The following is a 16,649-nucleotide window of genomic DNA, read 5'->3' as shown; positions in this document are numbered from 1 at the left end:
TGCTGTCTATGGGAGGGTCAGAGAGCTCACGGGATGCATCAAAAATATCTTAATTTGTGTTCCGCAGATGAACGAAGGTCTTACGGGTTTGGAACGACATGAGGGTGAGTAATTAACGACAGAATTTTCATTTTTGGGTGAACTAACCCTTTAAGTATCACACTAAAAACAAATTCTAAAAACCTAACAATAACCAACAAGGACATGGAAGTGGAAAACTAAAGGTGCAAGAGTCGGGACTTTTCCAGTGCTGACAAAGACCTCTTTCATGGAGCGCTGCAACATACTAAACTTTTACACCCCTAACCTTCACTTCACTGTCTGCTACAAGTTTGTGGTGATGTTCAGAAAACCACGTCTGATGTCTGGAGGCTCTTAACCTCCACTGCTAAATTAATTCAAACAAATCTGTCACTTCAATGATTTCGCAAACAAAGGCCCGGTTACATTTATCTTTGTGGAAGCCATATCAATAGGAATCTAAGTGATCAGGATATTTGTGTGAGGGACATGTAAGAATATTTCCCCACATGAATACATTGGATTTAAGTCTTGTAAACTTTAACACGCAAATCTGTAGTGATTACCAATATAAAGCTGCTTGGTTTGGAAGTGACTTTGTGTAAGGACACTACTGACAATCTGCTATGTTACTACACCTTTACTTTAGTGGCACAAATTTTGTCTGATACACAGTAGTAAAGAAACATCAAACCACTATACACTGACACAACAAAACATGCTTTACTGTTCTTCTGAATATACCTATACTTAAATCCCACCTACAGTATTCAACACAGTTGTAGCACAGTTATGTAATCAGACACTTCTGAAAGGAGAAAACATAAACGCATTCTTAACATAGTTCTGGTGCATGAGATCTGGCTGATTTAGTGTTGTCACGGTACCAAAATTTCAGTATTCGGTACCAATACCAGTGAAAATCCACGGTTCTCGGTACCAATTTCGGTACCAAAGCAAAACACAAAAACATGCTAATTGAACAACATTTTTATTAATAACGTTAAACAAAAATTAAATGTACAAAACCAATGCCATTCTTTATACTTATTTAAAATTGTTTCAAGTTTTTCCACAAGTTTTACAGTAATAAAAGTTATAGGAGCATTAAATAGTTAAAGAAATCATTTTGAACAAAATTAATTCTAATGCTCATTATATTAGCGTTAGCCGCGCTTATGCTAACGATTAACTACGTATACGCTAACGGCGATGTTTATTTCAATCCGAAATTCAAATTAAAATATGGAATAATATTCATTACAGAAGCTCTAAATATTAAAAATGTAATTGAAACTTACCTGCTTGAACTTGATCGGGGTGTTTTGTTAGTTTGCTGCGTTTCCTCCTCTTGAGGTCGCCACTGTTTTTATGAAGAGGTTGCCAGGTTTTCACAGCAAAACCCGTCCAATCGCGTTTCGAGGGGGTCCTCCGTTAAAAATCGCGTTCCGAGGATAAAATACGCATGTTTTGGCGGGGTTCCCCTGGTAAAATTCGCATTCCAGGGGCTAAATATCACGTTAATGGGGTCGTTTTTCAACCCGCGGGCATGAAAAACAACCCGCGGCAACAGTGTTAAGCAGCCCAATTTAGCGGGAAAACCATGGACTTGGCAACACTGGAAGAGGATAGCTTTCGGATTGCGCATCAAGAACCGGGTTGACCGGGTCCTCGGTACCACCGGTACTTAAGAAAACCTGGTACCGTAACGTTTTCATTTTTTTAGTACCGACTTGGTACCGAAATACCGGGTCTTTTGACAACACTAGGCTGATTACAGCCCGACAGTCACAAATGACAACTAATGTCAAACTAAATGTGTTAGAACAGCGTCTACAGACCATTGTGTTAGACTTCAGATTTTACAAACAGTGTAAAGTTTCTGAAAGACATATGAAGGCTTAAGACAAGCACATTCCAGTGGACAGAAGCCTTATTTACAGCCATATTATACAATCACAAGTCATGTGACTAGGTTTTCAAATATCCATGAAGAAAATACACACTACCTGTTGCAGTGAGAACCAAATGGTTGTTTCAAACCATCCACTCGCTCACTTTCAGTTTAAAATGTGTCATGAACATGCCAAAACAACACCACATCATCAGCTCAAATGTACAAAATGTAACACACAGTTCCTTCTCAACCAACTATTTACTTTTGATTTAATTCAATGTTCTCTTGTGGAAATGCCAGATTCTATTATTCATCTGATTCAATAAAAAAGAAAATTATAAATGACATTTTCTCCATTTAAAGGCACAATATGTAAGATTTTTTTATTCAAATATCCAAAAACCACTAGAACAGTGTTATATATTTTGCTGACTTGTGTACTTACATTATCCCAAATGTTTCGAAGAATGTTTAAATCCAGAGAAATAAGCAATTTTAACTAGTGACACGGAGCGTGTCCATAGTGTCATCGTGTCGCCTGCCAATGATGTCATAACCCCTTGTTTTTTTTGTAGAAAACATGGAAACACCAAAGACGCTTTAATATGAGCCCCGCCTAGCCCAATGGTTAAAACGGCCCTGGGCGTCATCAAACTACGCCTTTGTCTCTTTGTTTGTTTTGAATACGCGCCCTCTAGTGGCGAAAATTACATATTGTGCCTTTAACCTCACACACACATAACTGCCTCATGCTATAAAATCTACCGAGTATCTGTTCTTAGGTGAACATTAAGAAACCAGACAGACAGACAGACATAGATAGATAGATAGATAGATAGATAGATAGACACTGTGTCTTCTGAATCTAAAGTGTGCTCAATCTCCACAGCTCTTGCTTGGAAGGGTTGAGGGATGAGCAGACAGTTGTGTAATGTAGAGAAAATACTCCTATCCAGCAAGTACAAAACTGGGGCCAAAAAAAAAAAAAAAAAAAAGAAATTCACAGGTAGTGATTATCTACAAAGAGTAGTCAGGGCAAAAAATGGCCATGGGCTGTACTTTTTAAAATCACAGAACATATTTTATAATAGCTCTACTGTTTTGAGTATCATTTTCATTTCATACATTTGTACACGACTGACACATCGATTAATTGTGAATGTTCTGGCACAGAAAACCATTATTATTTCATCAATGGAAAAGACAGGGTGGCAAAACCTCATCTGAGATCATTTGATTAGCTATACTAGCCATGAATAGAAAATATGTACGTGATACACCACACTATTCCGGAAAAACACACATGATCATAATTTGTGATTACCCAGAAGGGGCCCTTTCACAGAGCTTTTTGGAGCTCTAATCAGCTAGTGCTCCAGCCTGTCATGGAAAATTCCTGTTCTCGTTTGGAGGTCCCACTGACAGATCAGCCAGATATCGGATGATCTGCTGCACAGTGACAATGCAAAGTGTCTGTTAAGAATGTGAGCAGGTTTTCCACCCGGGGGAACAATTTTCACCCAGCCAATAAGGACTGAGCTGTATGAACGCTGCCCTCTAATCTACCCCGGACAGGCCCACAATTAAGCCCTGAAAGAATAGCTTCGTTCTTGGACCTGCACAAGGGATGGCAGCTACTGTGAGCTCCAGACACTACTGTTTGATCAGTTTAATGTGCACCAGAAACACACAATCTGCAGGCTGCCAATGGAACCAAATGTGCTCTGAAAATGTTGGGACTCGTTGCTTGATTCATTTTAGCCACAAAATGTGTGTATTATATATACTGAGTCTGAGATACAGTTAATCAGTTTATCAATCACACAAAATAAAAATAAGTAAATAAATAAATAAACAAGAATATGAGGAAGCAACCTCTACAAAACCCTAAAACGTTTTTTTTATATATTTGCTTTTATTATATATTTGATATGGTGCTTTAATCTGCAAAAATCTGGAAATATCATTCATTCCTATCTGTACTTCTATCTCACAAACATATAATTGTACATATGCTGACACCCTTTAATTAGTGTGATTTATACAGTTACCTGCCAACTAGTTAACCTGCCAGGTGGGTTAATTACATTAGAAGTTCAAGGTAATATGAAAATTGGTACACCCTCCAGACTTTTTTTATACCACAAAATTTCCTACTGTCTGCTGATATTTATTGGTAAGTACAGATTTAAATAAATAATAAAAAAGAAAAAGAAAGAAAAGAAAAGAAAAAAAAACAAATCCATCATCTTTATAATATTTTCACGTTAGAAATTACTTTGTGAGTAATCCATAAAATGCTCAAAAAAAAAAACAAAAAAAAAATAGAAATTCATTTGTCAAAAGGTGTGGGAGAGCTGCAAGTCACATTAGTGCTTGTCAATGATTACTATAAAAGAATGTGCACAAATGCTGTCTTTATACGATATACTGTTGCATATTGTATAACAAGAAAAACCTGGTGTGCAGCAACGTGTCTCATAAAAGGAGCAACTGAATCTGGCCTTTGCCATCGTCATTACAGGGGTGGAGGACAAGGCACTTCCAACAAATGGAAACAATTTTCAAATGTACAAGTTAATCACCTCTAACAGGCCTCTGTGGTCTGAGAAATATGGCTCCTGATTGAGCCTGTGTCCTTTGCCCTAAAGAGCTCCAATTACATTCTTCTAAATCACTTCTCAGGCACTTTTCCACGCCTTTACAAAAGTCCCAAGGAGCTTGTGGCTTCAACCACATTTTCAGTTACCAGATTCAACAGAGCTAATGCTACATGTTTTTAGGTCAGTGCACCCAAAAGAAGGAATCAACATTTATTATCAAACGCATTATTATAGCATCTCATTGTACGTAGGAATACCCACTACAGCTGGCCAATCCGGTTCTTATAGAATCGGTTCGTTCGGACAACCGATTTATCACGTGATCTCACAGTTATACGGCTAAACAATGTCCAGACCAGTGATCTCCAAACGAATGGCTAAAGGTATCGGTTCAAATGAACGACTCATTCGGACATCACTAGACCCCACAGACCAATGCGATAGGAGCGCGTTTATAAATTTAAAAACATACTGTCCAACCATTTAAATATAATGAGTTTAGTCTACCAATTTTGCAGGTTAAGTAATAATATTCATATTTACTTGCACTAGCACTAACTACTGTAATATTTAATTAAGACCTGCTTGCTCATTTTTGTGGATTTATTTGAAACCATTATATAGACAGCGATCGATGATTGTAACGTTACCTGGGGTGACACGGTAAACAGAGGTCGACAAGTTGACAGAAATCCAAAACAAGTGCAACTTCTGTAATAGTAACTAGCTACATTGCTAGTTCAATATTTAAACTATGTAGGTTGTTGTTTAATACGTTACATATTGATTGTTTAACAGGTGGTTCTGGTTCTACATTCCGAATGGATGATGCACGACCAAAACGGTTGTCGCAATATTAATGCGCCAAACTGCTGCTGTGCAACACTGAACAGCGACCTATATTACTTGGCGGAAGAATTTATATGCTGATTATTTTTAATAATCAATGTTTTATTTAATGTTTGAAATATTTTTGAACACTGTAGTGTCCTTTATCATGTTACTTTTGATGCCGTTTTTATTTATTACATATTGCATGCCAATAATCCTTGAGAGAATGATTTTTAGCAAAGTTAAGAACACCCCTGGCCAATGGTATGCCAATGCACCATCATAATTATTTTGTTAGTAGATAACAGTGTGAGTAAAGAGCCTGCTGAAATTAAATAGTACACATTCTTGTGCGATATTTCCAATAAAACTGTAAGTTGGCCAAATTACTGCAAAAAATATTTAATTGTGTGTAGGATATATAAAATGCTAGCTATGAATGAAACCTTAACTAAAAGCTATGAAAATTGGATATTTAATTTCAAACATTTTTACAATGTCATTGATTTTCACCAATGCCACTTCCATTAAAGAATGTTATCAAGCTCAATACATAAGTTAATATGTGACAAAAAATGACAGTTAGGGAAAGAAACAGACAAAAATGACAGAATTCTCCAGCGGAGGATGTACTTGTATATCTACTGTTGGACATTAGTAGACATTAAATTTGTAGTTTCATTTCTAAAACTCAACAAAAGGCCTAAAGAGCTCATAGAACCAGTTATGAACATGACCAGAGAAATCTTAAGATTGCTTCTGAGGGGCAACAACAGAAAACCCTGATATTTTAGTTAGGTGGGAAAATCACTTGGTGGACATCACTTGGTTTTAAGTCTCCACATTCAAATCTAACTTTTGTTCTCTCGCCGGTGACTTCATCGCTGGCTGAGATCTGTTTCAGGGCTTGAGGAAGAGAAAATGGCACATTAGCACATAAATGCGCTGTAGTCTTTTGAGGGCAGTCTAGGGAAGCCCTGCCTAAACCACAGGGACTCCTGGGTTGAAGGGGGAATATAACTTCATTATTCACCAAAAGGTTCCCTTCACTGGGCCTCCTGAGGATCTACCTAAAATGAATGAAAAGCCAGCTGAGACCAGCTAAATATGACACAGTCTGGAATATATAAATGATATGTTTTTGTCTAAACATTAAAGGTAAATTAACATGAAATGATGAGACAAACACTATTTGTCATTCAAAAGCACTGTCCTCTCTTATGTTAACTTTATTCCAGGAAGCTATTCAAAGTCAATATTTGGCACACAGATACCTAATACAGATGCCTACAAAAATAAACACATTTGGGAGAAAAGAGATTAAAATTTCATTTAAATTTAATCAATGGATAATTTAATTCCAGTTCAATTTCAATGGGCTCAAATGACTGGGGCAACATTTCTGCTAACACGACAAGTTCAAGTAAGACAACATACAGTAGCACTAAACCACTCCATACTGTTTACAGGCACAATAAAGATCAACAAGGCCTCTTTCTCAACATCTACCACTGTCCCTCTCAAGGCACAACAATCGTCAGTACATACAAAGAATTACACAGCAATACAAAACAATAGGACAGCAGCTTCAACAACACCATAGGTACAATTGGGCTAAACCAAGTGCAAAACCTAAATTCTGTTCCATTGTAGGATGAAGATGTGGTATAGAGCAACAGACCGAGAGTCGACATATTTAGAAAACAAAAAATTACATCCATCTCCAAGTCATTGTGCCTGCATACGGTTGATCATGCTAAACCTCATTAAAATAAGTGCATTAGATTATATAGACGAGTCTGTGCATTGCCTCTGTAAATTATTTCTGTAGACATTTTGCATCACATCAGACCTACAGTATTATTAGGCACACAATTTACATGGTGACAGTTTTTCAGGCCCCTACTACTGATTAAGCACATACAATTTGGATGATCCTTAATTAATTATTCATGATTATAAATATAGTGTCATAATTAATGATGGAACAAAATGACATTAAACATTAACATTATACACTTTGGTTATTAAAACAGCTATGAATATAGCTTTGTAGATTAAAATGCAGATTCACAAAACCCTGTTATTCAGAAAGCAAAAGCATTAAAGGCATGAAGATGATGCATAAATACAAAATAAATTAACACACCTTGCTTTTTTTGCCCAAACACAACAACAAAGAACAGGTAATGTGCTGCATAGAAGCTTATATATCCTGTACACAGCATAAATGCTCCTGATGACAACCATCATGGGTTTTTTGTCACCCAATGCTGTGGGTGTGGATTTGTTATGCATATTTATAACCCACTGAGAGATAATGGCTCTGATTGAAGACGTGTGTCCTTAACCTCATGTGCTTTCTGTAATGTGTTACTTTGTCATCCCAGTCTGAAAAGGGAAGACCTCAGTATTACTCATTTTTGTTTTAAGATGGATTGGCTGATTAAAGCTGTGAGGTTATGAGTAACCATGAAGTGATTTTCTTTTCTTTCATGTGAGTGAAAAAAACACTGTTTGACAGACACACCCAGTAGGTCCTTGGAATGTGGTTTAGCCTTATATATGTTCAGTAGTTGTACATTTTGACAATCACATATGCAGAGGTACATAATACAGGGCAGATCACTTCAAACTAAGAAAAAAAAGGAACTGTGAAAGGAACTGCCCTGTACACAAAGGATTGGACCCTCAGCAAACTCTACCAACCATTTCTAAACCCACGTAACCTATTAGCGCTAAAAAAAGGAAACCAAATTAATAGTCTCTTGGAAAGGAATTTACTGACTTTCTAAAAAACAAAGTCTGGCCTGAGGAGGTAAATGTCTGCAGTAAGGTGATTGAGGGTCGTGAAAAGATAAAACAGGAAAGAGGGAGATTTTACAGCTGGGTCGGCCTCCTGCTTTGTGGCTCCGCACCAGAAGGTGGCATTGTCACCAGACTTCTAAGATAAACACAAGGATTCCTTCTCTTTCCGGCGGATTGCGCGGCAGGTGGTGGAGGAGGTGGTGGCGGCGGCCTCAAAGATGACATTAGCGGCTGCATTTCATGCTGCTGCTGAGAGAGGGCACCTTCCTCCTCTTCCTCCTTCCCTGTAGGGAACTTGAACTGCCCTGAACTTGGGGAACCTGTATTACTTCCTGATCCTGCACTACCACTACTTTTTCCCTTCGCTGGGGTCCGCAGGGGTCCTCCCAGCCTCGAGAGGGTGCTAACACGTGGGTGCTGAGGCTCCGGAGGTGCTGGAGGAGAAGCCAGGCTCTCCAGAGAGGAGATGCTCTGGTTCCAAGCCTGCTGCAGGTCTATAGGGATAATTTTAGTTGCCTCTACGGACACACATGGAGGGAGGGAACCCATGCCACTTTTCCACGGCAGGTTTTTCTCTCCTCATGTTGGCGATGGAGGGGCTGCGACTGGGCTCTGACAAACATCCAGTGCAGCTGGTACTGAAAGAACAGAAAGAGACACAAGAAGATATAGAAGTGTTGGGGACAGGAAACAATCAGTTCTCATATTCATTACTCACCTGATTTGGGTCTCTCCTTTGGTGTTTCTGGGGCTTTGCGAGCCACAAAAGTGATGCCTACATCATCATCTTTATCTGGTTCAGAAGGATCATGTTTATCCTCCTCAGATGCCACTGGAACCACAGCTGGGTCTGAAGATGTGTGCAAAAACATATTACCCACAATGCACTGGGAACTTTTAGTAGCAGAACATAGCTTAATTAACAGTTAATCTGACAACCAACCTTTGTCCTGCCAGCTGACATTTCGTCGGGGTTTGTCATTGGTGTCTTGCTCTTTAGCATCTGACCCTTTCCGCTGTAAAATAATATTATCAAAATTTTTAAATGTGGGTGGGGAAAACAAATAAAGTAAACTTATCTTAATCATCATAGCTTAATAAGCTATTTACACACACACACACACACACACACACACACACACATATATATATATATATATATATATATGTGTGTGTGTTTGTGTGTGTATGTATGTATATATACAATATGTAAGATTTTTTAATGCTTTTGAAAGAAATCTCTTTTTCTCACCAAGGCTGCATTTATTTTATTAACAGTTAAATTATATTAAACTTATTATATTACATTTCTATTTCAATATTGCGATGACAAAACTAAATTTTCAGTAGCCATTACTCCAGTCTTTAGTGTCACATGATCCTTCAGAAATAATTTGAATTTGCTGAGGTGGTGCTTAAGAAACATTATTATGAATGTAATAAGAAGCAGTCGAGCAGCAGAAGAGGACAGCAGTTTGTAAGTATTTTGTTTTCTGTTCTCATTAGATTGTAGCGTGGTTGTCGTTGCTAAGAAACACTGTTCCATTCTATTTAAAAAAAAAACCCTAGCTATGTGTACTGCGCTAGACTAACTGAGACTTGTCACAGCACTTGTATACTGTTGCTCTCTCGTTCGTCTGATTACTTCTATTGTTCTCCTCAATTGTATAAAAGCGTCTGCTAAATGATTAAACGTAAATGTAATAATCAGTTGTGCTGCTTAATATTTTTGTGGAAAACATACATTTTGAAGGATTCTTTGATGAATAGAAAGTTCAAAAGAACAGCATTTATTTGGAACAGAAATCTTTCAATGAAACATTATATCTTTATATCAGTCACTTTTAATTAATTTAATGTATCCTTGTTGAATAAAAGTATTAATATTGAAGAATACTTGTAACATTCCCTTTCACTTTCTCTCTCTCAGTAACATGCACTTGCACATGTACATTCACAGACACACACACATTAGCTAGTCATCACTCATGACACACACACACACACACACACACACACATACACATACACACTTGTCTGTCTTAGCCTACCTTGGCCTCCCTCAGGTCCACCTAACTCAACATAAGAGTGTTTTGCTGCAGATTTGAGCCCTTGCCTTTTTCTGACTGCGGTCCTTCTTGTGGCGCTTGTAGCGAGTGGATTTAAAGGACTCCAGACGGTTGCGCATATTCCTCTGGAACACCTCCCTGTCCTGTCTCTCTTTTTCACCCACTGTCATGAAGTGGCGACTGTAGTGGGACTGGTACTGCAGGAATAGAGAAGGAGAGGTCAACAGAAGCAAACACATCATACAAAGTGTCACCCATTTCACTGATACAATATACTGCTTCAGAGCTCTTCACAGTGAGAGGATGTGTGTATGGCAGGATATGTACCCGTCTCCTGGGTTTGTAGAGGTTTCCAGCAAGTACATGATGTGTCTCTAGCTCTTCCTCTATCTTGGCTCCTGGCACTGTGTCAATCACCTGGAGGTCTAGACATACCCCACTGCCATTTTCCCTCCTGAGGGATCACACACAGAGACACAGATAGTTACAGGAACCAACATGCATGTAAACACATGTACACTTACACCACAGATATGCACAAAATGTCTCCCTATGTCCCTGCGCACACTAACACACATTAAAAAAAAATTAAAAATAAAACAATGCAAAATATAATTTTTAAATCAGTATTTTTGTTTTGTGTTGTCTAAATTGTTTTTAAACAAAACATTTCCTTGATGTATTCAGTATTATGTTTTTAACATACGTTTAAAATCATTTTATATTGTTTTAAGTACAAATTTAGTTTGTTACACTTAACACTTAAGACAAGATAGTATCGTATGATAGTTTCCTTTCCCAAAAAACAGATTTCAACACTGATAATAAAAAAATGCTTCTTAAGCACCAAGTCAGCATATCAGAATGATTTCTGAAGGATCATGTGACACTGAAGACTAGAGTAATGACTGCTAAAAAATTAAACCAGGAATACATTTTAAAATATAGAAATAAGTTATTTTAAATTGTAATACTATTTCATAAAATTACAGTTCTTACTGACATAAAACCTTGGAATGGTAGTGTGTATTCAGTGGTGTATATTTATCTTATTTTAGGGACATTTAAATGTTTTTACTGGATAACAAAAAACATTGATTAAGAGAATATTTTTTCAATGTCCTGAAACACAAACATATTCACATACTCACAGGTAGTTGGTAACATTTGTGACCTCTGGAAAAGAGGTTCTGCTGGCCATGGAAGGCAGAGAGAGTCTAGCAGAGGTCAACACATTCCCACCCTGAGAGAGAGAGACAGAGAAATTCCCTAGAATCAAATACTAACTCTATGCTCGATTCTGATTCTGCCAGACACATACAGTAGATTATTAAGCTATTGATTAATGTTCTATAACTGCCTAGCTATCAAGCAGTTCCAGTTCTTGCATTACTGAAAATAATGCACACCTGAGATGATAATACAGCCATATTGCAAAGTGCACTTACACCTTCAGTGTGCATTCATTTTCAATGATTCAGTCAGTTTTCAATCAAAGTGTCTGCTAAATGACTAAATGTACATTTTGCTCCTGATATAGATGAAGACCAGCTCTCTGTTTCCCTTTCTCCATATAGATGGTTCGTCTTACCACAAATTACTCTGCCATGTGGGTGACTAATCATTCTCGATGTGGATAAGCATGATGTTTAAACACTGTCTGGTCTGCACTCTTACATATGAGCTCATAGTTCATTAAAAATATACACACAGTAAGTAAGTACACACCTGTGGGAAAGACATGCAGAAATGTGACAAATGTACAAGAACAAACATAAAAGAAAACTTTTTTTAATGTTTAAATTCATGTTTTGGTTGATACATTTAGTTTTTACCCTGCCCATATTAAAAGAGTGATTCTGTGCCTCTTTTACTGGGTGGTCCGAATAAGAACAGAGGTTTTCTATCTCTCAATCTTGTGCTAATATTAGCTTGATAACTCCTCTCAGGAAGCCAAGCTCTATGAAACTCAAGGGTACAGGAAATGATCTCGCTCGAGGACAAAAGTGCTGCGTGACTAACATTCCAGGTGTTTTAAACTTTTCTGATCAGATTGAATCAAGTGGGAAGTGTGTAACAATTATGACGTGCATTTCTATGCATTCATATTTAAATACATTACATCACTCTACTGGAGGCCCTTCTTTCTCTTTCCCCTCTCTCTCTCTCTCTCTCTCTGTATGATGCCATCTCTGAGTATTTTTGTAGATTGGTTTGATGTTGGAGCTGACAGGTATCAGATGCCTTCAAAGGGCCAATACTGGCAGAGACACAGTGGCGTCAGGGTAACTAACAAAGAGAGGAATTATCCTCAGCTCTTCTCATACGACGCTCTTGAGCCTGAGAAAAGATCTCAGTGCTTCCTCTGCTCAATGCCATAATCCAGGGGCTTTCAGCCTTTAAAGGCCAAGAGACCCCCAACCAGACTCTCATCCAACCCAGAGAGCCCCCAGTATAAAAAACTCTAGTATCACTTTTATGAAGAGCATTAAGTAACATTGCTACAATAGTTAATGTTCATTCAAAAAGTTAGAATTGAAAATGTATTGAAAATCTATGATCCACGACTGTGAGTAAGTCTGAATGAATAAACACTTTTACAGAGTGGAAGCAGATGAAAATATACGTGGTTTTATAGCAGTTTTATTGTTGTATTGCACAGCAGTGAGGTTTTTACCTAGTACTGATTTCTTGAGTGTGGGCACCATCTAGCGGTCAACAATTATAATACAGCATGGAAACCCTTACAAAAAAGAGCCATGGAGAGATACTGTATGTCCAAATGCAGAAACGCAGCACCATACATGACAACCGTGATAGTTCCATTCTACTTTTTTAACGACAGGACAAGCAAATCCCAAATCTAATACAATTTCTTTAAAAAATAATGCTGACAAACAAACTGTATACCAGATAAATTGCTACATTAAGACTTTTACCTGATCAATGACACTGATGGCATCTCTGATGTTGATTTTCTGATAGGCCTCCCACAGTTCACTCTTATGGTACACAGACTTTCTCAACAGCAACTTACTCAAATAGTTCTTGTCAAATTGCTCCCACCTAAAGGATAAAAAAAAATGATTCGTTTTAGTTCTTGTATTTTCACTGAGCACATTTCTTATCATAAGAGTATAAGTGCCGCTCACTTGTCCCTCCAGTGATGGTATCCATTCAAACCGGCTATGTCCTCCACAGCTGTCAGAATGTGGTCAAAGGCCTGAACACAGAAGAACAGACAAGGTCAGTGCTTCTGTAAGTTATTTATGGCTATTTCATTTCATTATCTACATCTCTGCATTTAGATTTATTTATTAGGTTCTTTATTTCATGTCAGCATCCAAGGCTATTTTTATAGCAAAACAAAACATAAATTAGTAAACATTTCTGAAAGGAGATAAGGGACAGGCATACAGAAAAATAAAATCATATTAGAAATATATTAGAAAAATGTATATAGGATTTTTAGGTGCCCTTGAGTTAAAAAAAAACTCTACATCTTGCAGATTTGCATAAAATATATGGGCATTTTTCAAAATATCTCCTTGTAAATGAACTAAATATTGGCAGCTGGGGAGCAGTTCAGTGTTGAAAGTTCATTGAATCTGGTTGGTCTATTCACCTTATTTAGCCCTTCCTTTTTCAGCACTGTACTGTTTCATGTTTTGTGTTCTGTCTTCTGGTGTCGTAAACTTGTGTTTCTACTGACATGAAATATGCATTTAATTGTTAACTCTGTAATTTGTTTTCATTTTTAGGTTAGTTAGCTTGTTAAGAAACTGTGTTAAAATGTGTGAATAAAATTTCAATCTGTGATAGCTCATATTATTCTACATGCAATTTCATGTCAAAATAGACTTGCACTTTTTGAAATTCATTTGTCACCTCATATTTTTTTTTGAATGCTTAATGTATGTAAAAATCGTTTAGCATTTAATTTATAAAAATGAACTAATAGTTTCACATGTATGTGTTTATGTATTAAATGCTGTAAAGCGGTAGTCCCCCTTCCCTTTCTCAGTATGAGATGATGATATCGATATTATAATTTACTTCATGTTGTTTGTTGGAGATTCATGAGCACAAATTCATATCAGTATGTCCACAGCATGAATATAAGATCTTATGGATTTATGAATGAACTGCTTGTTTTAAAATCTTCCCACTTTACAGACATTTGATATGACATCCGTCTCAAACATTATAATAATCATAACTTTTGTTAACTCTAGAACAAGTAAATGCACTTCTCCAGCTTACTCTTCGACAGCGATGCCATAAAATGTATATATAAAAAAAAAAGGAAGTTCAAACAAAATTCTAAAAATGGCTATGGCACATAAGGTGAATACAACTCTAAATATTCTGAGTTTGAGAAACTGCTGCTTTCCAAGAGAATATCTCTTCTACTCTCCTTTATTTTCTCAGAATCTCTCCTATATTATTTTGTATCTCTTCTGCCAGCTCAGCTACACTACAGTCTATCTTTAGCGCAGGTTTTAGAGTGATCAGCAGGTAGCCTTGAGTCCCGCAGTGTGCATGCAGCAGCAGGGTGTGTAAGGCCTTCAGAAAGAGGATGAGGTAAATGGCAAGGGGCCGTGTGACCTCTGCCTATATGTGCACATCTATTTGTGGAAAGGCAAAAAAGAGCTCTGATGATTAATTCATTGGAATGAAGAGTCTAACGTCAGTCTGTCTGTCGCAATGCTGACGTTTCAGTCGTCAGATCACAGCACTGCACAGACAGCAAGGTCAACATCATCACTCACACATTTCACCACAGGCAGTCAGGCAGGGACAGAGGGAGACAGGTGATGAGAAACAGAGACAGAAAAGAGGCAGGAGAGTATTGGAAGTGATATTGACTCACACGCTCGTGGATCTCTTCATTAATGGTGGGTTTTCTGTTTGTGCTGCGAGGCACTTTCAACCATTTCACTAAAGGCTTGATGGTTAAACCCTGGGAGGAAAGATCAGGAAAATATCAACAAATCAGAGAGACGGAAACCTCCAAACCTCTCAACTAAATATCACAGCTCATATTTCTAGTAGAAGCCCCAAGTCAGTCTGTTTGGTCTTTTAAATAAACTTTTTTACCTAATTAAGCAGTATCACACTAGCAAAAATGCTGTTTTTATAAAATCAGCAGGCCTGTGGCCTATGAATGAATTTAGACCAACAGCGTGATCGCAAATGTAATATTGCTTTTATTCAACAGTTTGAATAAACAAGAAGTTAATACTGATTAACTTATATTTTATATTTCCAGATATTTTCAGGTACTCTACCAATGAAAGAGGTTTTAAAGCACAAACATAATCATTATTTGTGTTGTTTAAGTGAATGATTCAATGACTCGCTCATTCAAGTTTAGTTGCTGAATGTCAGGGGTGTTAAACATACTGAAAAACTGTACTTAAAGTACAGAACTACAGACACTACGTCAAAAAATGTACTAAAAATGTCTTAATTACCTAGCCAAAAAAATCCTTAAAAAAGCATTTAATTGTACTTGTACTCTTAGTATTGTTAACATACTTGTATAAAGCAAAAAATTTATAGCAGTATGCTAGTATGAAGTTGCAAATTCAGCTGTTTTCAAATGAATTGGTTGAATGAATGATTCAAATGACTCACTCATTAAAAAAGTGGCTGAATTTGGAATTATATCAGACTACTATAAATACTACGCTTACTATTCCTTCCATATCCTAATATAGTAGAGATAATATGAGTAGTATGTGGTTTCAAATGTCAATTTTCAAAATAGCCAGCCCCTTGTTTCGGTCCTGAATGAATCATTGTTTTTGAACAAATAGGCTAAATGAATGAGTCAATGTCTCACTCATAAAGACAAAGTCACTTTGTAGGCACCTACAGTGCTAGCATATCAATGTAACCTGCAGACAGATTTGCTGAAAAACCTTCACCACCAATCCCCAGACTGACAGTGTTAAAATGTATATTATTTATATATGTATTATACATTAAACACCTTTATTTGACCCTTTAACTCTAACACTTTCTATTCTATTTTAATTCTACTTTATCTATATTTATCGTTTTTTTTTTTTTTTAACAAAAACAAAAAGTCGCTTTGGATAAAAGCGTCTGCTAAATGACTAAATGTAAATGTAAAATGTAAATGTAATGTTTTAAATGTTTTTTTAAAGCAATACAAAAAAAGGCATACTTGTCTAACCAGCATGCATATTTGTGGGATCTATTGACAGATGAGTTCCTAACCAAAGCTTGGCAGTATATCCTAATGATTTCAGCAGTCAGATATACTGTGGCATGTTGGATACACCGATATGACAACACACGCCTAGACACTCCAGAGATTCTCCAGCCTTAAATAATGGATGAGATTGGAATAAAGAAAAAGCCTGGCACTGGCCAGATGGGCACATCACA

General features: G+C 37.1%; 1 protein-coding gene across 1 annotated transcript in view; it reads right to left on the bottom strand.

The window, feature by feature from the left end:
* Positions 1 to 8,041: 8,041 nt before the first annotated feature.
* The window catches only part of slc9a5 (solute carrier family 9 member A5), a 23,389-nt gene continuing 14,781 nt past the window's right edge, over positions 8,042 to 16,649 (bottom strand). The window contains 9 exon segments of the mRNA XM_016488189.1: positions 8,042 to 8,798; positions 8,879 to 9,010; positions 9,104 to 9,176; positions 10,277 to 10,426; positions 10,557 to 10,683; positions 11,381 to 11,472; positions 13,169 to 13,295; positions 13,382 to 13,452; positions 15,103 to 15,192. Of these exon segments, the coding sequence (XP_016343675.1) occupies positions 8,233 to 8,798; positions 8,879 to 9,010; positions 9,104 to 9,176; positions 10,277 to 10,426; positions 10,557 to 10,683; positions 11,381 to 11,472; positions 13,169 to 13,295; positions 13,382 to 13,452; positions 15,103 to 15,192 (1,428 nt within the window). The 3' untranslated portion in view covers positions 8,042 to 8,232.

The sequence above is a fragment of the Sinocyclocheilus anshuiensis genome, unplaced genomic scaffold (assembly GCF_001515605.1).
Source record: "Sinocyclocheilus anshuiensis isolate Anshui unplaced genomic scaffold, SAMN03320099.WGS_v1.1 scaffold1845, whole genome shotgun sequence".
Lineage (NCBI taxonomy): Eukaryota > Metazoa > Chordata > Actinopteri > Cypriniformes > Cyprinidae > Sinocyclocheilus > Sinocyclocheilus anshuiensis.
This window is presented reverse-complemented; position numbering and strand designations above follow the sequence as displayed.